Source organism: Mobula birostris, chromosome 9 (genome assembly GCF_030028105.1).
Source record: "Mobula birostris isolate sMobBir1 chromosome 9, sMobBir1.hap1, whole genome shotgun sequence".
Lineage (NCBI taxonomy): Eukaryota > Metazoa > Chordata > Chondrichthyes > Myliobatiformes > Myliobatidae > Mobula > Mobula birostris.
The window spans coordinates 111,144,034-111,165,590 of NC_092378.1; the positions used below are offsets into that span (position 1 = coordinate 111,144,034).

General features: G+C 41.4%; 1 protein-coding gene across 1 annotated transcript in view; it reads left to right on the forward strand.

The window, feature by feature from the left end:
* pla2g10 (phospholipase A2 group X) overlaps positions 1–21,557 on the forward strand; it is a 39,105-nt gene that overhangs the window by 7,990 nt on the left and 9,558 nt on the right. The window contains exons 2-3 of the mRNA XM_072268612.1: positions 12,843–12,996; positions 15,976–16,138. Coding sequence (XP_072124713.1) covers positions 12,906–12,996; positions 15,976–16,138 — 254 coding nt within the window. The 5' untranslated portion in view covers positions 12,843–12,905. The remainder of the gene's footprint in view (positions 1–12,842; positions 12,997–15,975; positions 16,139–21,557) is intronic.

The window sequence follows — 21,557 nt, forward strand, 5'->3', positions numbered from 1 at the left end:
CTGTGAGGCTAAACACAGCTCCAATGCCATATTTAAGTCACTGACAACACCACTGTCATTGGTTGAGTCAAAGGTGGTGGCGAATCAGCATGTAGGAGGGAGTTTGAAAACCTGGCTGAGTGGTGCTGCAGCAGCAGCCTCTCACTCAATACCAGCAAGGTCAAGGAGATGATTGTTGACTTCAGGAGGAAGAAGCCAGAGGTCCATGAACCAGTCCTCTTTGGGGGCTCAGGGGTGTAGAAGGTCAGTGGCTTCAAATCCCTCAGTGTTATCATTTCAGAGGACCCGTCCTCGGGCAGTTGTCCGGAAAAGCCTGCAAAGAGTAATGAATACGGCCCAGTCCATCACTGGTGAAGCCCCACCATTGAGCACACCTACACAGAGTGATCTCGCAGGAAAACAGCATCCGTCATCGAGGCCACCCACCATCCAGGCCATGCTCTCATCACGCTGCTGCCATCAGGATGAAGGTACAGGTGCCTCGGATGAGCACCGCCAGGTCCAGGAACAGATATTACTCCTCAACCATCAGGCCCTTGAACCGGGGGGATAGCTTCACTTGCCCCATCACTGAACTGTTCCCACAACTTATGGACTCACTTTCAAGGACTCTTCATCTCATGTTTTTGATATTTATTGTTTAGTTATTATTATTTCTCTTTTTCTCTATCATTTTGTATTTGCACATTGATTCTTTGTCCACCTTGTTAGGTATAGTGTTTCATTGCTTTCATTGTGTTTCTTGTAATTACTGCAAAAAAAAGATCTCAAGTTGTATATGGTGACATATATGTACATTGATAATAAGTCTACTTTGAACTTTGAACCCTGAGTACACAAATACTAGTGCATTCTACCTGTCCCTGCTGTTGCAAAAGATGGTGGAGAAACAGGTTGCGGGGGAAGGGGATAGAGGAGTACCCTCGGGATCTAACAATAAAGGCAGACCATTTTTAGAAGAGAGGCAGATCCTGTATGGCTGTGCAAATATGCTTCATAATGAGTTGTCTGTCACTGGTTGTAGTGAGCTATTCCAGGTGGTCTTGTAAAGTAGAATGTGAGAGTTTATTTTATGAAATCTGGCTCTCTTAGCTGATTGTTTGAACTAAAGTAAATTGATTTACTGTTGAAAGGCTGGAGAGGGTTGCTCTGTCTGTGTTGGAGACAAGGCTTTAGAAGGCAGCTTATTAAAACCTTACATCAGGAGTGTATTATGGACTGTGAAGTCATGGCACGCAGCACCACATTGCTGGAAGTTAAAGTTGATGATGTTGTTTTCAACATCCCCCAGAATCTTTCCTCATTCTCCTCTTTATGGTTCTGCATTTCTTAAGAACCTTAAAATCTATCACTGTAACTCTCCAAATTATCTGCGCTTTTCTAATCACCCCAAATTAATTTACTATACAATTAACAACAATGGTCAGCTACTATGTGGATTGGTACTAAATTTCATGTGGTATTGTTCCAGTGAAGAATTTCCGCCTTTAATTGTAGTGTGTACTGTAAATGCAATTGACTATTATTGAGTCACTCATTGTCTGGCCACTTCTAAACCGTGACTATTACTGACCGTCTGACTGTTACCCAGGTGTTGCTGAATGTGAATGCAAACTGCTTTATTATCTGAGGAGCTGTGAACGGAACTGAAGACTAATAGTATTAAGTGTCTTTATTTCCTACTTGAAGATAAATTGAAGGCTATTGATGAACCAGATTAGTGTCAGTCTTCAGGATTCACCCCCTTTGGGAAAAGCAGTTCCTCCTCATTTCCGTCCTAACTCTACTCTCCTGAATCTTGAGGTTATGTCCCCTAGTTCTAGTCCCACCTACCACTGGAAACAACTTTCCTGCCTCTATCTTACTTATCCCTTCCATAATTTTATATGCTTCTTTCAGATCTCCTCTCATTTTTCTGAATTCCAGTGAGTACAGTCGCAGGCAACTCAATCTGTCCTCATAGTCTAACCCCCTCATCTCTGGAATCAACGTGGTGAACTTCCTGTGCAGTGCCTCCAAACCCAGTATCAGAATTGCATGCAGTACTCCAGGTGCAGCCTCACCAGTATCCTATACAGTTGCAGCATAACCTCCCTGCTCTTAAGTTCAATCTAGCAATGAAGGCCAGCATTCTATTTGCCTTCTTGATAGCCTGCTGCACCTGCAAACCAATGTTTTGCATTTCATGCATAGATACAGTGAAGTCCAAGGTTCCAAGGTTGTCAAGCTGAGGAGTGGCAGTGGGGACAAGCTCCCACTACCTAAGAGTGCTCCTCACGGCATGCGCCTCAAATAGCCTCTGACAACCAAGTCCAACTCCTGGCCTTCTCGTGTGGCTTAGCCTCTAAGCCTGGCGGAACTGTTTCTACTGACAGGAGAAGGGGCGAAGGCGGGTCCTGGTGCCTTAAAACCGGTGCTTTGGGTAGGTGGAGCTCGTCAGCCTGGGAAGGCACTCCATCTAAGAGAGGGAAACTCTGATATTAAATCTCCACTGCCTTGTGGCCATACCCACTCATGGGAAAGGCTTCGAGAGTAAACCCTGAGGACAAATCCGGAGCTGGAGTCCCTAAGGCAGTCTGACGTTGCCTTCAATCTCGTTCCGGCAACTCCTGCGTCGACACTGGTGCCAAGCTGTATTGGCCCTTGCCCTTCCCTTGGACAACATCGGTGTCATGGAGAGGGGAGACTTGCAGCATGGGCAACTGCTGGTCTTCCATACAACCTTGCCCAGGCCCGCGCCCTGGAGAAGACACTCCAGCGTCGCCTCACCGCGACGGCACAACACGGAAAGCAGCAGTCTACCGGTTGTTGCTGTGGCCGAGACTGTCACTCCCGTGTGGGCCTCTACAGCCACAACAGATGCTGCTCTACCAACACAGACTGAAGCAAGACTTTCCAGGCGCAGATCCATGGTCTCGCAAGACTAACAGATGCCACCACCACCACAGTGAAGTCCAAAACCTGTCATTTTAAGTGTAAGATAAATACAACACAGATTTCAGGAAAGCTATTGTTACCATGGAGTGAGAAGAATGTGGAAGTTGCTACTGCATGGGACAATTAAAAATGAATTTATTTTCTGTAATACATAGAATTAACGTGACAGGAACAAGACTGACAGGCCTGTGATAGGTCCCACGTAACTATCTTTCCATTCCATGTCATTTAACCCAGTAAGAATACCCTTTTATTTATTATTCATTCCTCTCATATTTACATATCTAGCTCTCCAATGAATTATTTAGGCCATCAATCTGAATTATTTCCCTCTACACAGATGCAAACCAACCCGTTGAATATTTCCAGCATTTTCTGTTTTCATTCAAGAATTTCAAAGATTCTTAAGCTAAAGTAGAAGTAGTATACATACACAAAGATGTGTTTGAGTATTCTTTATAATGAGATGTCTTACACTGAAAAGAGCTTGATGGTGGAAACATTGTAGAGATACAGCATGGAAACACTCCTTTGCTGCATCAAGTCAATTCCAACTATCAAAACCCATTTGCCCTAATCCTACGCTAATCCCAGTTTTTTTAAAGCTCACTCCACTTTTTTTATCAGCTCCTCCCTCATTCTACTATTCTCAGACACACTTGGAGCAATTTGCAATGGCCAATTAACCCACCCACCCTTGGTATATGAGAGGAAACTGGAGTACCAGGAAGAAACCCATGTTGTCACAATGAGAACATGCAAACTGTAATTAATTCAGTGAGAAGGTATTTGAGGGAGTGTAGTTGTTTATAACTTGAAAGAATGTGGAAGAATGCTTGGTTAAAATGTGGCCAACAGTGAAAGTGGCAGTTATAAATTGAGTTTTCCATTGAGATATCTGTGTCCCAAACTCTGCCTTTTGCAATGCACTTTCTCTGTAACTATAACACTGTAATCTGTTGTTGCTTTCTTGTGTACTCTCAAGTGACTGATCTGTCCAGGTGGTTTATTAACTAAAGAGTTTCACTGTCTTGTACATGTGAAATTAATAAACTCATTAGAATTATTAATGTCCCGGCTCCTTTTTAAGTGATGAAATATTAAATATAACTGAAAAAACATCAGCTTCTGCAGTTGAACAGAAAATACAATCATTATGAAGTTCTTAGTTTTGCCCAACAAAAAGTTTGAAGAAAAGATTAAAAGCTGCTGCTGGTTGGAAGGGAATAGAGCTTCAGGTACAATGGGTATAAACAAGTGAAAACTTCACAGAGGTACCAAGTGCTGCAGAATACGGACAACAAAATACTGAGCTCTTTTCCAATGACGTGACCTTCATCTCTCTCAGCAATTGAAAACTTAGATAAATTCAATGAGCTGTTAATAACTCTGTTCTAACTTTGGAGAAGGGAGGAACAGAAAAGATACAGAAGAGAGAGTTTGGGGCATAGGGGCCCCAATGGAAAATCCAAATAAGGGGCAAGAGCCATGACAAGTGATATCATGGATTGTGATGTCAGGAGTTCACCTTTATCATTCAAGTGTGTTATAACAGCAGGATAGAAGCTGACAAGCCTCGTGTAACATGTTCTCAAGCTTTCGTATCAACAGTGTGATGGAAGGGGGAGAAGAGACAATGACTGGAGTCTTTGATTATTTTGTAGACAGAGTAAGGGAAAGGAAGGGTGTTCTTGTGACAAAGTGGATTGTGTTGCCAACTCTGCAATTCTTTGTAACCTTTGGCAGCGCAGTTGTCATTACAAGCTCCGATACATCTGGATAGGATGCTTTCCATGGTACATCTGTAAAATTTGGAGAGGAGGGGGACGTGCCAAATTTCCTTAGCCTTTTGAGGCAGCAGATGCGCCGGTATGTCTTCTTGGTCATAGCATCTCTGTAGACAGGCTATGTTATACTAACCTGCAAATTACTGTGTATTTTAAAGTCCAAGTTATTCTATAATTTATAAGGTGTATGTATTTAGGATGTTGGAAAATGTTAGTCCCCAAAAATGTGAGGAATGTTTGTCCCTCTACAAAGTTTTGTTCTCCTCCAGGGTATATAAGTGCCCCAACTTTCCCATGCCACAGAATTAGCCCCACACCTGCCCTCGCTGCCTGTTAATCCAGTTTATTGTTAGTATGAATACTTCAAAACATAAAAGACGAATTGTTGTTAAATTTAGCAAGATACAGAGGGAATTGTAACCTGCTTTTCTGAACAACCCCATTCTCTGCTTGGGTTGAACCAAGCATTGTCACCAATGAATCTTGCTTTTTGGTCTGAACAGAACTGCAATAATTCAGGTCTATACTGCAGAATAAACCTCGATCAGCACGGTAGCGTAGCGGTTAGTGCAACACTACGACAGCTCAGGATGTTCCGCAGTTTGCAGTTCAATTCTGGCACCCTCCTGTAAGGAGTCTGTGGAATGCACGCGGTTTCCCCGGGTGCTCTGGTTTCCCCCCACAGTCTAAAGACCTTCCGGGTTCATTGTAAGTTGTCCCGTGATTGGTTTAGGGTTAATCGGGTTGGTTGGGAGTTGCTGGGGAGGCGTGGCTCAAAGGACCAGAAGGGCCTTCTCCATGCTGTGTTGCTAAATAAATAAATAGATAGATAAATAAATAAATAGGCAGATAGATAAATAGATAAATAAATAAAGTAAATAAGTAAGTAAAATAAGGTGCTGTACAGGTGAATCATCTCAGCCCAGAAAAGAACAATATTACCCCACTTCCTGGCATCTTAGCATGTGTTGGAAATACAATTCTAAATTTTCTATTGTATTTACGTTTGTGCTAACGTCTTCTCTGGCAGAAAACTTCCTTAACTAATGTCATCGAGTGACACAACACCCAAACTTTGTGTCCACATTGATTGTCAACATCGCTTTTCTGATGGCTAGTTCGTAGAACAATGTGTTTTTACCATATAAGAACAGAAGAACCTGGGACACTCAGCAACTCAGGTAGTATCTGTAGAAGCAGAAATAGAGTTAGTGTTCCAAGTCATTGAACAGGAAAAGCAAGAAAGCCCTGCTTTTATGAAAATTGTTAGCCCTAAATCATGCTTTTTAGAAAGCTCAGGTTTTAAACAAATTGATCATTGAAGACTTTTAAAAATACTAAAATATTGTTTGGACTTTTTGCCATCTCAAGGGACACAGTCAGGCATGAAGCACCTGCATCAGAGAAACTAAGTGTCTATGGACAAGAAAAGTCAGCAGCAAGTCTACACAGTGAGCTAGGTATAGTAATAATTCAGTTTATATTCTTGAAAAATTCAGCTAAGTGGCACCAGATGGGCCATGCCATTTTCTTGCAGCTAGCACTGGGCAGGAGCTGGAGAAACCTGAAGTCATACATCGCTGGTTGAAGAACATCTTCCCTTTAACCATTTAGCTGTTGAAACAAATGGTAAAACTCTTATAATTTGGCAACACTATAACCATTTGATAACTTTGCACTAAGGTTTCCTATTTTTTAGTCTAATTCTGTTTTATCTTGTAAAAATTGTGTATACTTTTTTTTTGCTTGTGAATGCTGCTTATATAATGCTACGTTACTGTAATGCTGCTGCAAGTAAGTTTTTCATTGCATGCATGTACATATGATAAACTTGATTTTGACTCTTACTTTTGATTTAGAGCATAGCTTTCTACTGCATATTATCTCTTCCGGTGACCCAACTACCAGAATTTACAAGTAATTAAGCACTGCATTCTTTTCATGTACATATATCTTTTCTAAAGTAGAACTGTCTGCTGTACTCCAGATGTGAGCTGCCCAGATTTAATTTAGTTCCCATCTGCTTCCTTGTGTTCCAGCCCTCTGGATACAAAGCCCAGCATTACATTAAATGTTTTGATCATTGTTTTGCAAGCTCTATATAGCATTCTAACAATCTGTATATATATATATATAATATAAACAGACCTCTAATTCTCTTTGGATCACCACCATTAATATTTGAGAAAATATTGTGTTCTGACAGATAATGCAAAGTTAACCATTTCAAGTTTAAAAAGAACAGTTAGATTTATTTAATTAATGCATAATAAGTTCTTCTAATTTAATGCTCCCAGGTGTATTGCACACAATGCATCTTTTTTTATATATATCATTGACAAACCTAGACTTTCTGTAACGTTACTGGTAAATAGTTTCAGTTTACTGTGGACAGACTTTTGCTTCACTGCATGAGCAGCAGCTTCATCAAAATGGCAAACGTGGAGTAGCTATTTTGCACTTCTCCCTTTTGACACTTCTTCAGCCGTCCCTCGGGATAGAGGATGGCTGACTTCCACTCCATTTTGTGAGGATTAGGATGGCCAACGGGGACACTGTGGGGCCTATTAGCCGCACTTTGACATCATAATGAACCCAATTATATTATGGTGACAATCCGATAAATGGAAATGGAACACTGGAAAGAAAGCTAAATCTCGCACATTTATTACAGCTAAATCTATTATGACCTACTCCTAGCTAGTTTTAGGATGTGCTATTGCAGTAACCTGCCCGGAACAAACTCTAGAAATTCTCTGGCATTCAGATATGAGCTAGTGTACTTACCCAAACTAAATGAAAGTTATAATACTCCATTAAAACTACCCTGCTTGGTTACACACAAAAAGATGGAGGAATCCAACTGGTCAGGCAGCATCCATGGAGGGAAATGGACAGTCGACATTTTGGGTTGACACCCTTCATCAGGAATAGTCATAGTCATACTTTATTGATCCCGGGGAAATTGGTTTTTGTTACATTTGCACCATAACTGTCTTGTCTCCCTTTCTCTTCACCATTTACACCTCGGACTTCAACTACTGCACAGACTCTTGTCATCTTCAGAAGTCGCCCTCTTTTTAGCGTTCAGGATGTTCTGAATGAAAAATAGAAGGGAGATAGCCAATGTAAAAAAAAAAGTGGAGGGAAGGGATGGAACAAGATTTAGCAGGTGATGTGGATCTGGGTGAGAGACCGGGGTGTCCGGGGGGCGGGGGGGGTGGTGTTGCTGTAGTTGAGAGGCAGATGGATGAGGTCTACTTGAATAATCACTCCATTTTTGTAATCCTTCGCTTCATTACAGCTGCTAATGAGTCACACTCATGTTATGAGTGTGACTCATTAGCAGCTGTAATGAAGCCTTAAATCCTTTTTTGATCCATTAATTGATAGTATTACCAACTCCTGCTTACCTCTTGATATGTTCTGTTTCATCATTGAATTCATCTCCCCCTTGTAGTGTCTTTTGATTCTTTTGTGCTGCTGCTCATTAAGACAAATAACAAGAACAAAGCTATCAATCACACAAAATAAAATCCTTTCCTTAATATTGGCAGCACCCAACAAAATAATAATGGCTAGAACAACCAAAGACATTCCTCACAGTACATACCAGTTCTTGAAGTTGGACTTTTATGTACATTAAATTCCACCAGTTATTAACTATTTACGTATATGACATTATGCTGCCAAAAACTGGTAGTAAATCTGTATATTAGTTACACAGTTCCAAAACTTAAGCACACGTAAATGTATGCATCTCTTTAGTTCTCTCTATGAGAAAATCTACTTACTAAACTAATATAACACCCCAACAATATCTGTCCGTTTCTGATTATTTCCATAAATTATTTATCCAAAATATTATGCTTAACTAATCTCACATTCCATACTGCTATTATTACTTTCATAAAGTCCTGAATTCCAAGTGTAGGGAGCAGGGAAAAAAGCTAAAGAGCAGGACCTCGGTGGTGGTAATCTCAGGGTTGCTCCCTGCGACATGAGGGTAGGAATAGGATGATATGAAAGATGAATCTATGGCTGAAGAATTGAAACAGGGGGCAGTGTTGCAGATTTGAGAATTATTGCAATCTCTTCTGGGAAAGGTACCTGTACAAAAGGGACATATTACACTTGAACACGTGAGGGACCAATGTCCTTGCAGGCATGTTTGCTAGCACTGCTGGGGCGAGTTTTATACGAGGTTGACAGGGGTATGGGAACCAGAGTGATATGTCAGATAATGGAGTTGGTGTAAAGGTGGATGCAATATTTAGAGAGGCTGTGAAGATTCAAGAGATTGTTTAACATCATTTCCTGTACACAAGTATGAAGAAGAAGAAGAAAGCCTTAACTCCGAGTGGAGTCATCGGGACGCCGTCATGACAGTGTTTTTTTTAGCAGGTTTTCTTATTCTTACAAGGCCGAGTTGCTAGCTCGATGCTCAACCCAGCACAGATGGAAAGCGTGCCTGGGGAGCTGGCTGGATTCGAACTCAGGAGCCATCGTTCCAAAATCCGGCACTGATGCCACTATGCCACCAGCCAGCGTACACAAGTATAAAGGAGAACAAAATAATTGCTAAACCAGATCTGATGCAGCACAAAAAAAAACACAATAAGATAAAGAGCACAATAATAATAATAATACTATAAATATAAATATATAAGATGACTTGTATACTTAGATTAATTGTATGTCCATAAGGTGATGCTATGCCCAGAAGTGTCTGTTCATAATGTGACTGATGGGAAATGATAAAATAGTAGTGGTTGAACGTGTGAAGGGATTGGTTAATGGGTGGAGGTGTTGATCAGCCATACTGGTAGGAGAATGTAACTGCTTTGAGTCTGATAACCCTGGCATGGATGCTCCATAGCTTCCTTCCTGATGGGAGTGAGACAGATAGTCCATGGGTAGGTGGGACTGGTAGATCCTTAGCATCTAAATTAAGGATCTCACATGTAGGACATGCCCTCTTCTCATTACTATCATCAATGATGAGGTACAAGAATTTGAATACACACACTCAATGTTTTAAGAGCAGCTTCTTTACATCTGTCATCAGATTTCTGAACAGTCCAGCCATGAATACTACCTCACTATTTTGCTCCCTTTTGTGCACTGTTTAGTTATTTTGCACAGTGCTGTCTTTGTCAACGTGGAGCGGACGTGGAGGGAGCAAAGGATGTTGGGAGTAGTGAGGCTGGAGCGATGCGGGAGGAGTGTGGGAGAAGAAGTGCCAGGGGTGGCAGGGTTGGTGGCGTGGGTGCAGGCACTAGGCAAGTTCATTTGAATCCAAACAAATGGCTGTTTGATCATTACAGAGTGTCTCTCTGGTGTTTTCTGCTCCTTCCCCTCTCCCTGCCCCCTTTTCCAACTATGATTCCCCTCTCTCTGCCCCCTTCCCTCCAGTGTTGAGGACAATTGTTGCCGTTTATCCTCAGTGGTAGTAGTTTGTTGGTCAGGAAGTGTATCAGATTCAGATTTACATGTAGATTTAGTTATCCCATGTATGTGCAAACATACGGTAAAATATGCCTTGTGTTAACAACCAATACACTCAAGAATGTGCTGGGGGCAGCCCACAAGTGTTGTCTCACATTCCTGTGCCAACATAGCATGCTCATCATACAGGGCAGCACAACACAGAACACAACAAAACAGAAAACACCAAGCAACAAAGCAACCACAGTGAAACAAGTCCTGTTCCTCCTCTGGCCATTGGGCCTCAACTTCTGGACTTCAATCGACCTCCAAGTTTCAAGCTGGATCTACAATCGACCTTCGGGCTTCAATCTTTGATATCAAACCAGGACTTGCAGAAGATGATGAATGAGAACATTGGATGAGGGCCCACACTCTAAGCTTCGAACGCTGGACTCCACGGGACCCCAATAACTAGGTCTCAAATTTCATTCTTGTTGATGACAGGACCCTGAATGTCCTCGCTGGTCTGACCATGCCTTCATCACTGGCTTTTGAATGCGGAGTGGAGGCTTAGATTCCAGCTTGTCCTCTAATTCTCTCACATCTCTGTCCCTAAACCCTAACCTGACCCCTAACTCCCTTCTCTATCACCAAAACCATACCTACAAACCTAAAATAAAGCTAAAGGATAACTAAGTCTAGGCAATGGCCTCAACAGAAATGGCAGCTCGGTGCCATCTTGAAAAAAATGTTTTGATTGGAACAGTTGCATAGCTAAGTCTGAGCAACAATATGTGTGCTTAATCACTAAGAAACTGAATCATCAGAGTTTATGGCAACAAACAATCTGCTGGAGGAATTTAGTAGGTTGAGCAGCATTTGTAGGGGGAAAGAAAGTGAGATGATCTTGGTTGAAACCCCACATTGGGACTGAGGTTTGAGAGGAGTCTTTATGCCAGGGTTCGACCTGAACCAAAAAGTAATCTTCCTCCCCATTGATGCTGCTGAATGCTTTTAGCAGATTTTTTTTGTTGCTTCGGCCACCAGCATCTGTGGCCCCTTGTGTTTCCAGTGTTTATAGTAATAGTCAGCATAATATGTTTGACGGGAACTAATATAACATGAGTTTGGGGAATTTCAATCTACTTCCCAGAAGATGTGGAATCACAGAATGAAACTTCCTCTAATCTAAGTGACGCTGTCACTCAGAAAAGTCAGAAAAATAGCTGATGAGGTGAAAACTGCTTGCACCTGTGCAGCAATCGTTGCTCTTACAAGGTTAAAGACTATACAAACAGAAATGCAGCATGCTTCATATTGCTGTTGGCAAGGAATACATGTTGCTGAAATGTATGGCTAAAATAGGAAAACTTTCCATTCCTCACAGTATCTACCTTCCCTGTGGTTAAAACTTCACAAACTATTTATTATTATGTAAGGGGGTTTCGTCTCTTATGTTACTGTGTAGGCTAATTAAAATGGCTTCTTTGTTATGTTATACTTGGGAATGCTTCTTTGTTATGTTAAACGCTGAGGAAGTCCTTCCCGCTAGCAGTTTGTTGAATCACGTTACTGATAAGAAGGTGTTGTGAACCAATTTGGGATAGTTGTTATGTTTTTGGTGTATTTGTAAGATATTGTATGCACGGGGTTTTGGGGCAGAAGGTGGGAGAGAGAGACAGAGAATAGACCAGGTGCTGTGAGTCCGCTAACAGGGTCGGACCCCGAGCGAGGCATTCGGTGAGGAGGGGAGACGGAGACAGACTCGTGGGGAGCATCTGGTCGACCACTGTTATTGGTCCCAGGCGGCCGGTCGAGGTGGTCCGAGGGGTCGCAGGGTGAAGAAGAAGGGTCCCGAGCTCCAACTGTTTGTGCACGAAGAGATTGAACTTTGATAAGTGTGGCGCCTTTTATTTTCCTTTTATATTTTATTCTCTACTAATTATATAGTTCCAGTAATATCTATTTAACTATTTAACATATTACTATTTAACTATTTATTACTATTTTTCTATTACCATACTATTAACAGTTATTATTTCCATGACTATTACTATTTACTATTTACTAATAGTAGTATTACTATTACTGTTTCTATTACTATCTATTATTTATGGTGCAACTGTAACGAAAACCAATTTCCTCCAGGATCAATAAAGTATGACTATGACAATGACTATAAACTGTAAATCATTTAATCGTATCTGGTGTATTGTCTGTTATTTGAGTGGGGTGGGGTACATCACACAGCATCCACACAAACTAATTACCCAGATTGGCGGGGCCGAGGGCTGTTTCCCTAGACGACAACGAGCTGAGCGACTCTGAGGGTGGCCGGGGGGCTACAATTATTTCTGGGATATCAGTGCATCATTGTTAATGGTTATTATTGCAGGGAAGCATTAAGTCAGGTCCTAAAGGGTAATTTTACCTTATTGTAAAATTTTGGAAGCATCATACCATATGGATGCTGACAGAGATAACTTTTATATCAATACAGTATAGATAAGTTAAAATCATCTTGCATTGCACAATTTGGAATTTACAAAAACTTTGAAAGTTTCCCCACAATGACCACTAGGATATTTGTGGCTACAGTTATTCTGTGATTTGTGAAATTGCCATTTGGTTTCACGGTGGAACTGGTAGAAGTGCTGAAACAGCTGTTACTATATGCTTGCTTTCAAGAAGTGAGGCCCAGAAGAGATTTAAGCAGCTGTTAGCTTCAAGACACTTGAAGAAACCAGATGTATGACAACTTCATATCCTGAGTCTGAAACTGGAACTGCTTCAACTTCATCTATGGATTCTCTAACCTTTTGGCTATTTTTACTGCTATCAGGTAAACTGAATTATCATTTGTTTATTTTGTTAAACTATTATTTGGAGACAATTGAGGACAAAGACTGCTATGAGAAATATTTTTACTTATATAATATTATTAAGTGTACTGCATTTAAAGTTCTAAAAGAAACATGTAAGTAATAACTAAGGAAAGAAGAGTGCATTTCACAGAAAATCTAGGCAGGAATTTTACCACAGTTCGCAACTATAATGGAGGAATCCACAGAGATGTGGATAAATGAGTGTTCCTGAATTCTGACCTGAAATATGGGGAATGAAAAGTAACATATTGACCATGATTTTTCAGAGGACTGAAATGGCTGAATCTTTTTGGAGAATCCAACAATGCATCGTTCTGTAAAAATGTCAAGGTATAATTAGGAAGGCAATAGGCTGAACTGGAAGAAATAAAAAAAAATCATCTTAGCATGCTGGCAGGATTACCATTTTCAGTTTCCATGCATTCACCAATATTTTTCTCTAAATAGTTAAGTACTGTATGTTCCACAGAGACAGTCAGATATGCAGGTGAGTGTTCTGAAATGAAGGGTTTATCAACATACTGCCCCTTACTTTTGACTTTTTTTGTTTTTGCTTTAATTAGGATTCATTATGTATACTTTAATTGTGTATACTTTCCCCAAGCTACCTTTGTTTCTTAACTGTTTCATTATGTATTGCTGCTTATGCTAAACAGCTTAAATTCACGGAAATGCACTTAATTTCATCAGTGAGATTCCCAACAGCACTAGAATATCTTATTTTTTTATTTGGGATCAGATTTCAGTGGTTAAATTATACAACTAAGGATTGTAACAACTAACAATTGTAAGATTTAAGGATTGAAGGGCGCCCATTCAGAACAGAGATGTGAAGAAATTTTTTTAGTCAGAGGGTGGTGAACCTATGGAATTTGTTGCCACGGGCGGCAGTGGAGGCCAAGTCATAGGGTGTGTTTAAAGGAAGAGATTGATAGGTATCTGAGTAGCCAGGGCATCAAAGGTTATGGTGAGAAGGCGGGGGAGTGGGACTAAATGGGAAAATGGAGCAGCTCCATAATAAAATGGTGGAGCAGACGCGATGGGCCGAATGGCTGACTTCTGCTCCTTCCTCTTATGGTCTAACTAACTGGACAGAATCTATGACCTCAAAATCAAAGTCCAATCTGTTGTATTCAAGAGACGTTTTTTTGTTGTTGAAAGCACTGCTGTTAGAAAGCAATGTGAAACACATGCAGGTGGGTGCAAGATCAGGAAGGAAAAATATCTATAGAGTTACAAAATCTAATGCTTAATAATATGCGTTTGTCACACAGCTCCTCTTGTCTATTCCACCATTCAATGAGATTGTACTTGATCTGTATCCATTCCACCATTCTTGTCTGGAAAGAAAATCCATCACTAACAGAGTTAACATAAGTAATTGGACTAATATGCCCTGCTTGTTGTTGGTGAATTTCACACTTCTACCACCCTTTGAATGATGAAGAATTCCCAAATTTGACATCGAAGTCTGTCATCCTACATCTCAATACAGCCAAACAACTCTCAATTTTGAAACAATATTGCATCCACATTCTTGCAGGTCCTTTTATTCTACCCTTAGTGTTTAAAGTGCACTTTATTCTGCCTGCAATTCTGATTTCTTTGCCCAGTATTCTGAAAACTCTTTGAAGTTCAAATGAATTTGAAAACTGCCATGAGTCTGCATGCTGTCCATTTATGAATTAGGTTTTTTATGAGTGGGAAGAAAGCTTCCTCTGTCTGCCAGCTGTAAGGTTTCCTCCCAAATAATATGAGCATGTCTCCCTGCAGTAAGTTTAACAAAACTGGGTCTGAAATGCTTTGTACTGACGCCAGGTCAAAATACTAAAATAAGGAAAATCCAACCAGCAAACTCCAACCCAAAAAAAGCATTTTTGAGAAATTTCTATTAGTCCTTATGCTGCTGAATCTGAAAATCAGCTATGTCTTATCTAGCTAGCTCTTTAATTTTATTTCGTGTCAATGCTCGCTTAAGGAATTCGAATCTTGGTTGAAAAGTAAATATGTTTGAAAAAAGATGATATTTATCAAATTGCAACTATTGGAGAGAGAGCTGTATTTGTTATATAGCATTTAATCATCTGTCTGAAAGCCAAAGACAGATTAATGTTCTGAGAACTTTATGAGTACTTTGCTTAAAATGTTCAGATTTCTTGCCTGGCTTTTAACTGGGCCATAGGCAAAGTATAGAATGCAAACACTTTATGTTTGGCTGTTTTAATTGAAGAGCTTCATTTGCAGCAGCCACATGCTGACCAAAACAATTGGTGAAAAAAATTGTTTATTGGCTTCAGGCAGGTTCAAATCAAAAGGTCCAGAAACCATTCCCAGCAGCAAAGGCAGTTATAGACAGGAGAGATCAAAGTGAGGTTGAGTAGATCGGAAAGAAGGAAGTGAGGATGGGGTAGGAGTCATATGAGGTAACACTGGTGAAAACTTATGCACCCTGTGCTATTACCCTTATTTATCTTAACTGAACTCAATAAAATGTTTTGATTTAAAGAAGGGAATCCACATCCATCACAACATTTGTGTACTTGGTCCAATATTCAATTCTGTCGAAATGGAATTAAAAATTAATTGTGGCATTCAAGGGGAGGTAAATGTTATTTTATCTGTTTTGTATGCCCAGTTTCATTCCCATTGTCAATGGGAGTGGGGATTATGATCTGATGCAGGGGCAGCTTAATTTTAATATACATTGAAAATATTGGATTATTTGTGGTTTAAATTAAATACTGCAATTTAAGCCACAAAGATACAATATTTTGCACTAGGCAAGGGACTTCTAAAGCTAGGATATGGAGCAATAAATTGACCAGCAGAGGCACTCAACAGGACAAATAACACCGACAGAGGCAGAAGGATAGCTGATATTTTGGATCAAGATCAGGATGTGTTAGGATGTAACTATGTTTGTGATTTTGATCCAGTGCATGCCACAACTGTGAAGGGACATAACAGACTGAAAACGAGAAGTATTTTGGACCTGGCCAGTATGATTAAGTGCAGCACAGGCCACTCCATATCGTACATCGTGTATGGTTGTTACTGTGGACTTGGAGGGAAAGGCTGGCCACGGGATAGTACAGACTGGTAAGGAAGATTACTGTCCTTTAACTTTATAACTGCAGTCACTAGGAATCTGGATTTGTTATCTTTGGATTTAGTCATCAGAATTATTTATGGAATCAAAACCAAATACTTACACTGACAGTGTAAGTAATCTGACAAAAACAGCATTGTACATGAACATCCAGCCTCATGGATCACCAAATGCTTGCCACATACCTAACTACCACTAGTACCTCCTCCTAGATGGTTCACCCTTCCAAAATCAATACTGCCTACAAGCACTTCAGTGTCAGCACTGGCTCTGCTGGTAGTGGTGTCACCACTAACTCAGAAGGGTCTATGTTAAAGACCCTTCAGTGCCTTCAGCATAAAACAAGGTCTTGTCTGCTGAAGAAAGGATCTGAAAGATCCTATGGATCTTTTACTCTATGCACTATTTGTTCTTCTCACTACTTCAAGATTGAGCAGGAGAGTTATCCCCAGTACCTTGAATAACACTTATCCCATAAAGAACATAACATAATAAATAAATAACAGATTATTACACATGGGAGCTTGCTGTCTACCAATATTGAGGAACAGAAATGTAATCAGATTAAGGAAATGTGTAAAAATAATAGGGTTGTTGTCATGGGGGAGTTCAACTTCCCAAATATAAACTGGGACTTTCTTAGTGCAAGGGATTTAGATGGGGCAGATTTTGTTAAGTGTATCCAGGAGGGTTTCTTAAATCAATATGTGGGCAGTCCAACAAGAGGAGGGGCTGTACGAGACTTGGTGTTGGGTAATGAGCCTGGCCAGGTGATGGACCTTTCAGTGGGTGAGCAGTTAGGGGACAGTGACCACAGCTCCTTAACTTTCAGGATAGCTACTGTAGTTACGGTCCTTGCGGGAGAGTTTTAAACTGGAGTAGGGCAAATGACTCCAATTAAGCAGGAACTAAGAAGAGTTAATTAAGAACACCTTTTTTTTCTGGCAAGTGGAAGGTGTCGAAAGATCAATTGCACAGAGTTCAGGAAAGTTATGTTCCTGTCAGAAGAAAGGACAGGGATGGAAAGACAAGAGAACCTTGGATATGCAGAGAGATGATGAAATTTACAAAAAGAAAAAAAAAGAAAAGTATGTAAAACTTTGGAAGTTAGGATCAAACAAAGCACACGAGGAGTATAAAGAAGCCAGAAAAGAACTAAAGAAAGGAATCAGGAAAGCCAGGAGGGCCATGAAAAGTCCTTGGCAAGTAGGATCAAGGCATTCTATACATACATCAAGAGCAAGAGGATAACTAAGAAGAGGGTAAGATAATTCAACAATAAAGGGAGGAACATTTGCTTGGATGCAGAGAATGTGAGTGAGGTGCGTAATGAGTACTTTGCTTCAGTATTTACCAAGGAAAAGGATATGGAGGACTAGGGGATCAGTTCTGAGTGTATAAATTCGTTAGGGCGTTTAGGGGTCAAGGAGGAGGAAGTGTTGGGCCTCCTAATGAGTAAAAGGTGAACAAGTCCCCCAGCCTGATGGGATTTACTCCAGGTTATTGAAGGAAGCCTTGACCAATATCTTCGTGTCCTCTCTAGGCACCAGAGGACTGGTGAGTGGCTAATGTTGTACCTCTATTTAAGAAGTAATAAGGAAAAATCCTGGAAACTATAGACCAGTGAGTCTCACGTCAGTTGTAGGGAAATTGCTGGAGGATATTCTTAGGGATAGGCTATATGAGCATTTGAAACCCTTGACCTATCTAGGGAGAGCCAGTATGGTTTTGTTTGGGGCAGGTCGGGTCTTACCAACCTGATTGAGTTTTTTGACAAGTTAACGAGAGAGATTGATGAAGGTAGGGTACTGGATGTTGTCTACATGGATTTTAGTAGGGCACTAGACAAAGTCCTTCCTAGGAGGCTAATCCAGAAAATTAAGAAGTATGGGTTCCGTGGCAAATTGGCTGTTTAGATTCAGAACTGGCTTGTGCATAGAAGACTGAGGGTAATGGTTGAAGGGAGTTATTTGAGTTGGAGGTCTATTCCACAGGGATCTGTGCTGGGATCTGTGCTATTTGTGATGTACATAAATGACCTGGATGAAAATGTAGATGGGTGGGTTAGTAAGTTTGCAGATAATAGTAAGATTGGTGAAGTTGTGGATAGTGTAGAAAGCTGGCAAAGCATACAGCACGATATAAATCAGTTGCAGATATGGACAGAGAAATGGCAGATGGAGTAGACAACATCCACTACCCTATCTTCATAAATGTGAGGTGTTGCATCTTGGTAGGGCAAATGCAAGGAGACGGTACACTGTTAGGGGCAATACCTTTAACAGTTTTGCTGAGCAGAGAGATCTTGAGATCCAAGTTCATAGGTCCTTGGAAGTGCCTACACAGGTCGATATGGTGGTTGAGAAGTGTTATGGAATGCTTGCTGTTATTAGTCGAGGCACTGAGTTCAAAAGTCAAGAGGTTAGACCAAGATTTTTACTCCTCATGTATATGAAGGATGTAAGTAATAAAGTCAATTCAATTCAATCTGGAGTCGTTGTGGCTATCCCTTGAGGTCGAGGATGATGGTCTTCGTTCTGAAGAAGTGGCCCACAGAGCGAAGACGCCTGTGTGTGTATTTGTTTAACGTGTTCTTGATGTTGCACTCCAAGAAGCACACGATACTTCACAAATCAACCAACTAATTCCAATGGCATGGAAACCATGACGATTGGAGCTGATGGATTTGTTGCAGCTTTCATCCGCCTTCACAGCCGTTGAGTTCAAAGTAACTTCGTCCGCCTGTTCCACCGTTGAGGTCTTGGTTGGATTGTTCTTTGCCAGGGACTTCACCCTCGACCTTACCGCCATGGGTGACCCTACCAGGAGCATAGCTCCAGACGGCATCGCTGTCAGCATCACAGGACCACACAAGCTTCTCCACCACGACAAGGTGACAATCCACGGAGAAGAATCTGGAGTAGTGCATACAGCATTAGTCACCCAGTATAGGAAGGATGATGGGGTTTTGGAGAGGGCACAGAAGAGGTTTACCAGGATGCTGCCTAATTTAGAGGGCATGTACTATCACGAGAGGCTGGATCAATTTAGGTTGTTTTCTCCGGAGTGCCGGAGGCTGAGGAGAGATCTGATAGAGGTTTACAAGATTATGAGAGGCATAGATAGAGTAGACAGGGAGTATCTGTTTCCCAGGGTTGAAATGTCTAATTCCAGAGGGCATGCAGTGAAGGTGAGAGGGGGTAGGTTCAAAGGGGATGTGAGGGGTAAGTTTTTTACTCAGAGAGTGGTGGATGCCTGGAATATGCTGCATGGTATGGTGGTAAAGGCAAGTACATTAGAGGTTTTTAAGAGACGTTTACATTGGCACATGATAGGAAGATGGAGGGATATGGACATTGTGTAGCTAGGTGGGATTAGTGTTTGGGGGCTTTTAATTTGCTTTTTAGCTAGTTCAGCAGAACATTGTGGGTTGAAGGGCCTGTTTCTGTGCTGTACTGTTCCGTGTCCTATGTTCTAATATGATGTTTTATTCTGATGTACCACAGTTGAAACGTACTTATTTTGATATATTTGTCTTCTATTTTGAGTGGACATTCTGCCCATGGAGAAATAGACTCCACACATCTGAACAGAGTTGACAATAGTCATGTGACCCATGGTACATCTAATATTTGGAAGGAAAATAATTTGTCATGTTTGGCATTAATACAGGACATTGGTTGGTTGGCATCCGTCTGTCTCGAAGGATAAAGGATGATGATGATTATCATCACAAGCCTGGGCGGAAGGTATGGAGATCCTGAGATGCCCAGTCATCAAGATCCCCCTCTCAGTTTCACCAGAGTAGCCCAAAGGAAAGCTGCGAAACAGTACGTTTGACACCAGCTTGGCTGCAGAAGCTGCTGGAAGGATGTTCAATGACGTCCAGCTGCCTTAGGGATTTGCTGTCTAGGTTTACTCCCGTAGCCTTCGTCTCTCCCGATGCTGCCCACAAGGCAGTGCGCCTAGTTACCCCTAGCTGGAGATGTGGTTCATGAGCACCAGGGCACGTCCAGACACCAGTGGGCCTGCGTGCTATGTGTGTAGGGGCCAGACCTCCTCCCTGTCCCCTGTAGTTCAGCCTAAGTCCAAAAGGAGTTCAGTTTCCATGTGTCCCCAGCGAGGAGACACTACTTGAGGCTTGCTGTTGGAGATGCTATGTACTGGCAGGGAGACACTTACACGTTCAGCTCTCCTTTTCGCAAGACTGCCAGCCAGTAGTGGAAGCTGAAGTGAGAGCAACAGGCACTACCCACTACACTACCACACTAGATGAGTCACAACAACCATTTTGACATTTTAATAAAGGATGTTAGTTTCCCCATAAAACCAGAAGAGATCATGGGGGTGGTCTGTAATCCCCCAGCACATTCACTATTTCTTTAAAAGGAGTGATCAGTGATATCATACCCTCAGTAACCTTTGTGACCTGAACAGACACTGTGGAGGCTACAGCTGAACACTCGGGATTGGACTCCCCTCCCATCTGCTGCCTGCTCAGTTCTCGGCAATGTAAGACATGGCATCCACTCAGTGTCAGACCCAGACAAAATGGACCAGCCTGACCTGCTCTCCAGAAATCGACCTGGGGCTAGGCAGTAGCAACCTGCATTGCAGCAAAGAACAGCCAAGGAACAATGGACTAGACTGGGCCAGAATACCAGGGATCAGCCTGAGCATTTAAGATTATGTCAAATGTTATTCTAATGGTGTACTGCCTCCTCACACCTTTACTTCCCTGTACCTCTTCAACATTCTCTCTCACACTTCCCCATCATCATCCCTTGATACTCTTTTACTATTACCCTACACTGAGAGATAATTTATAATGGTCTGTTAACTTACCAGCAAGAGCTCGGGAGAAAACCAAAGCACCTGGAGAAAACCCATGTAGTCATGGAGAGAGCATCTAAACTCCGTGTGGGTCTGGATCAAATCTGGGTTCCTAAAGCCGTGTGGCAGACTTTTATGAGAAATAAAAATCGATACTGGCAAGCCTTTGTGAAATTCGAGGCTTCTGTGAACCAATAATTGTATTTCATAAACTTCTTAATTTGTAATTTCCACATCCACCATGGATGGTGGGGGCTGTGCTCACCCTTGGACATAGGGTACCATCAGGTCTATTCCACATCAAGGACAGTCTCCCTGGGCGATCGTTGTACTGCCCCCTCCTTCCTTCTCTTATGTCCAGTTTACTCCTCCCTACCTCCATTTTCTACACCTGTCTCTCATGATTTACTCTCATCTTTGTGGCAGTAAGGAGAAATACCTTTCTATTTGGTCATTGTAAAAATGGCAAAGAACCTGCCACCTATGAAGCACACAGGTTGTGTTGCAATGCTCTTAATAGTACTGATTACTTATCGTGAGGATTTCCGAAGTTTCAGATATTTGAATGTTTTAATG